Here is a 5944-nt window from a genome sequence, read left to right as displayed (position 1 = left end):
TATATATATATATATAAACACGCACACACACACATGCGCAAAATTATAACATAATTTTTAAACACACCAAAATGAATGAGCTATTTCTCAAATATTTGGGTAAATTGGATGATAAAGTGTAAAGTCCAGGAATGATATCATGTTATAATAGTATCATTATCCGCTTACTGTTATCAGTACTTTTATAATATATGATAAGACCATCCTGTCATGACTGTAGCATGCTATGATTAAGTGATACAAGTGGAATGTGGATGAGATCATAAAATATACACATGTTGGTTTTAATACTATTATCATTTATATACAACATTAATTTCTGTCACTAAAATTCATAGACATTATTATTACAATGCCAATATTGCAAATATATACAGAAGCTCCTAGAAGCAATATAGCAACCCATGCAATGCAATATGTAATAGCCAATAAAATCCATAAGTACTCGATGATATCCATAGTGCAGCATGATGCGATAGCACAAGTTAACGACACGTAACAAACTATACTCACGTCAAGGAGAAGTTAAATTTCTCTTGCTGATTGAGAAGTACTTTCAAATCCTGCGTTGACACTTTAAGGTCTCCCTGAACATATGTTAAAGCTGCAAATATATAAAAGATAATATATAATGTACACAATATAAAGCAAAAGATGCTTTAACATATGTCTCTGTCTTTTTCACATCTCACCTAGTAATATCAAAATCCATGTGTAACGTAGCAAGGCCATATTATATTTTAGCTGAAACAAAAGCGTGCACCACGCTTAGACTTGCGTTATCGCTTTTCAATGCGGAAGAAATTGGTGCTATCACAGTCATTATTTCAATGCCACCGTTATCATCGCAATCTTTCATGTATTACGTGCGGCACGATATCACGTGCGTTCACCAGCGCGAAACGCAATGCGCTCGCGGAATTAGTTAAAATTCGCACCAATGACATACGTAAAACGTGGAACGATGATACGAGAGAATGGTATGTTTAACCTCAAAGAAGTATACGGGGTTATCATTCGTACGATACGATGACATTTTGCGCGCTACCGTTGCTATTGCATCCTACTAACTGTCAGTGAGCGACACTTGTCGATGATCTCTATGTTTGACAGATGGAACATATGTTTCGCGACTGCATCATATTATCGACGCGATCAAATTTCCGCAACTGTCAATGTCAATATTATCGAACAACAAAGACGACGATAATGACGTTAGAATCGTTTCATCGATGGAGGCACGCTAAAAAAAAACGTGATATCACACATAACTTAACCTCGACAGCGCGACGATTCACGAGAGGTTAAAAACGATAAAGAATGATAAGCCATTAATGGCGAACACGTGACACCCCAACTCAGCTGGCGTATTATCTGGCGGCAAGAAATTGAAAACGTAGCGCTTGTGCAATTTGATAAGAGATTTTTATTGGAATTTTAATAAAATGCAATAATATTTTTTTCATGTTGTAAAATAAGACAGTGAAAGTTTTAAAGATAAAGTACAAAAACAAAACTTCCAATGTGAAAATTAATTTATATCTATGCATATATATAATGTCTCTATATAATGTCAGAAATATTAATTATATATATTTTTATATATAATTTATATAATTTATAATTATATATATTTTAATATATAATTTATAGTGAAAAAAGATTTAGCTAATTACAGTTAGTACTAATGTTAACACTAACTAATGCGATCGATTAAAGGCCTAAAATCATTTTGCTGACAAGTTTTTGACCATTTAAACAATATTAATTAATGATGGTCTATGTGCCTTCCATTCAAAACGATCAGAAAATGCAATCAAATTTAATTACAATTAACACAGTTAATTTGCGCATATTCTCGCTATTTTTGCCAAATTCCAGCACACACTATCCGATATTTTTTTTTTTCCCTCTCTATGTTTTTGTTTCTGCGTTTAATCGACGATAAACTTAATCCACGATAGTAGGTCAAGTCTCGGTGAAGTTCCATCGAGATTGCAGACAGACGCGAGCATCCCAAAGAATAAAAAAAAAGATATGATAACGATGATAACGAGCGAGAGGAAGAGAAAAAGAAAAAGCGAAGAGAGGACAATATATCGAACAGAGTGACGAAGACAAACGAGACATATTTACTTCCGTATGCCATAAGAGATTCGCGTGATAAAAATGGTGAAAAGAATAACGAATATTTTATATAAAAAAATGTAACGAGGGTAATAAGCCGGATTACATATGGAAATTAATAATGAGTAATTAATTAAGAGAGAAAGACGCACATGGGTAATTTAATTTAATACAATTAATTTTTATTAAAATTCTCACGTTCATAGCATATTTTCAATACCTATCCTTTGTTTCGCATATAGCTCTCTTTTCATTCAATATATATTTTTATTCATAAAATTTAATATTAATATATTTTTTCTACCCTATTACACATGTAGTAAGAGTAAACACACTTCCATGAAATTTTTGTTATATATATATGTGTGTACTATAGTTCGAAACATGGAATATGTTTCTTATTATGAATCAAATGAATTTGAAAAATATCTTTCTATACGGAGACGTCTGCGTGAGAGGAAACAAAGCAGAACTTTTATTTTTAATGCCTACAGTCTTTCGAATCTATTCGCGAGATATATGCGATTAATGCATAGAAAAATGTACGTAACTTTATATCGAAAAAGAGCTTAATTAGAGTCGGATTAGAAGAATGATATTTTTCATAAAAATGAGGCAAAATCCGGGGAATAGAAATATAAGCGCTCATTCATATCGTATTTACTTAAATTCATTATAGCGTGATTATTATCGCAAATTTAATTAAGCGCAAGAATAATAGACAATTATTAGTCGCTGCGATACCAGAAATGAGGGACCTTCTACTTTTTCGGTGACAATGTTACCGCCATATCCCGTTATCGCGTATTATTCGTTAATTTATACTGCGATACCGCGAACGATTTAAGCACGGGCGAGAATTAAAATCTAGGCGAACGAGTATAATAACGAGATTATCATAAATTACAGATTAAATCCCAACCGCGCCGTGCCTGTTGGATCAGCTGACTTAACGTCAATTTCATGCTAATTTCTTATTACGGGCAATTACTTAATCATGCGCGTTCCAATGTGGGTTAAACGTTCGCCACTGATTAGAAAGTATAATCCAACACACGGCGACTCATTAATATTATTGCGGAGACATAATATTGTATTATACTAATGTAAATTCTGACACAATTATATATTTCACTTTGGGATTTTTCTAGATTCTACAAATTTCGAAAGACATATACTTAACACTTTACATTCAAAAGATGATATTATATGAACAATATAGTAATAATTATATAATTTAATTAATTAATTAATTCCTTTCCTTATTTTTATCTATATGACAGAGATATTTATTATTGGCGCTTATAATCGTAATTTAATGGAGATAAAATTTATTCACATATACATTTCTATGTAATATTTCATCTAAAATTTATACAATTAATATAAATTGCATATTTTTTTATAAAATTTACATCAGGCACTGAAAAATATACACCCGGCACAACAATGCGACAGTAATCTCTCTTACGACCATAATACTTTTTTTAATATCCACCGCCGGGATGTCATCGAGGTGGAGAACATTTCACCTTTCTCGTATATTCGAGATATTTAGGGGACCCGTTCTCTCTCTCTTTCTCTCTCTCTCTCTCTCCTGTCCCTCTTTTCCGTCGTATTCTCCGTGATACATTAAGGCAAAATGTCGACATTACAGCCACGCGTCGCTCAATATATCATTATACAAAGTGTGCTTGGCCGTGCGTTGAACGACTCGCGGCATCGGCATCGGCGACGGCGGCGGCAACCCTTCTGGATCTCATTCCGGGATTTATCTTGCGCGGCACCGACATTATTATTCCATCGGTGGAATTATTGGCGCAATTAACTGCCTCTAGTTAAACGATTTTAAATACTCCGTGTCCCGCGCGTACTGTCGCTGGCTCTTTTGTCGCCCGCTCGGGGCCCCCCGATCGATGGAGCGCGAAATATACGGTCGCCGGTCACTCTCTGCCGCCGTCTGTCTGTCTATCTGTCATTGATCGTGGAGAAATTTTTTATGGCTTTATTCCCGAGTTTATTAGAGCTTTCCTGTTTTTCTTCTATAAAGCATGCGCCGACTTAATACATGAGCTTCTATGTTCTCGGACTTCGAAACGAGTTATGAATTTGCCGAAAAATGGAACGTTAACGTCCAAGTAACGTTTCTGGGAAGAATTCGGGAACGATTTTTATCTAACGATAATGTCGACGAATATTGTCACTTGTTCCAAGTCGTCCAATTTTGTCCATATAATTCGATATTTTAATTATAATGTGAGACACAAATTATATTAATAAATCAGATATCAGATTATTATAAATCACCTTCGAATTCCCGCTTTTGCTCGCTCTGAAAGCCTTTTTCATTTTGCCATTGTTTGTCGCCTGTTTCGATGCACGTTGTTTATTAAATACATATTTGCAGCAGCGATAATTTATCTAATTTATCTAATTTCCATACCCCTATAGTTATACAAAGGTTTTATTTCTACAATAACATGTAGCGGGGGAGTAACATTCGACTGCTATGATGCAATTTTCCCTCGTTTAGTAGCTTCATTCGTTCAATCATGATTTTCGTTTGAAAAGAGAGAATTCAGTTTCGCGTCGTATATCCGCGTGTTTATAACGCGTTCGTGTCCTTGTAATGCGGAGAATAACAATATTCATTGTAAAGCGAGTTTCCTCCGTTCAATGACTGCAGTCGCGAAATTACACAGTCGCGAAAAAAGAGAATTTAGCTTTCATTAATTTCCGTTTGATCCCATAATTTATTATGTATATTCGAAAAACACAAATCGGCGCGCAATAGTCGCATATTATAAATTATTAGAAACTGGTGCCTCTCTCGTGCATGCAGCGATGTATCATTTCTACGAAAATAGCCGTACGATTGCCAGAATTCGCATACATACCGGGTTGTCGCGAAAACAGCTTGTAATAGCTACGAAATTTGAGCACTGATGCTTTTATCGTATGAATATTGATGGCCATTGTCCATCGATGCGTGAATTTCATGGCTGACGACGAGACGCGTTGTAATATTGTCGCGAGATTATTTTCACAACGACATGGAGTTGGTGACTCATTTCTAGAAAATATCATCGGTAAATATTTCCGGCCTACATTTCTTATCATTTAAAAGACATATTTGCGTTTTCTATCAATGACAAAAATTTTATTTTGAAAGCATTACATCATACACGTGCGCGATATTAACGATTGTTAATTTAACATCAAAATATTTAATTGCAATATATAAGTTGAACGTATTTTTTTAATTGAATGTCGCTAAGCTTATAAATTAGAAATTAAATATTTTGCAGAGTCGTTTCTTTTTCCTATATTTTACTATACTTTCCCATATGATATAGTATACGTTTTATTCTGCGATCACTTCATGATTTTCTTGTATGCTGCTTATCAACGTACATTTACGAGTTCCTTGCTGATCTACTCTTTATTGAGGATCTGGTTTCCAATATTAATATCACCGTCAAGCGCGTTTGATCGTACCGCAATATCGAATTTCATGAGGTGTTGAAAAATATAATACTAAAACAGCAAAAAAAAAAAAAAACAATATGTTGCTAATATTTATAAAATATAAAAATGATAGAAGAATCGATAATTGTGTATTACACGCATTTAACTATAAAAATATATTTACATCTTCTTTAAATATTTATCAATTAAAAAGCTTTTAAAAATGACGTGTGGCCATTGGATTTTTAAAATATCTATGTTTAAACAGCAACATGATAATAGATATATTAAGCTATCGTCGTTGAAATATAGATTTTTAGAAATGTAACAATTTCTATCATATATATAT

The 5944-nt window shown here is 33.6% G+C and overlaps 1 protein-coding gene across 3 annotated transcripts in view; it reads right to left on the bottom strand.

Annotated features, from left to right (window-relative positions):
- The window catches only part of LOC115244643 (cystinosin homolog), a 24265-nt gene that overhangs the window by 10042 nt on the left and 8279 nt on the right, over positions 1-5944 (bottom strand). For 2 of the 3 annotated variants that reach the window (XM_029822469.1, XM_029822476.1), the window contains 2 exons: positions 693-744; positions 514-604 (listed from right to left, as the gene is read on the bottom strand). In XM_029822469.1, the coding sequence (XP_029678329.1) occupies positions 514-604; positions 693-732 (131 nt within the window). In that variant the 5' untranslated portion in view covers positions 733-744. Of the gene's footprint in view, positions 1-513; positions 605-692; positions 1244-5944 lie in introns of those variants that run through there. The other variant, XM_029822485.1, reaches the window with a different exon arrangement.

Source organism: Formica exsecta, unplaced genomic scaffold, assembly GCF_003651465.1.
Source record: "Formica exsecta isolate Colony F162 unplaced genomic scaffold, ASM365146v1 scaffold122, whole genome shotgun sequence".
NCBI classification, from domain to species: Eukaryota; Metazoa; Arthropoda; class Insecta; order Hymenoptera; family Formicidae; genus Formica; species Formica exsecta.
This window is presented reverse-complemented; position numbering and strand designations above follow the sequence as displayed.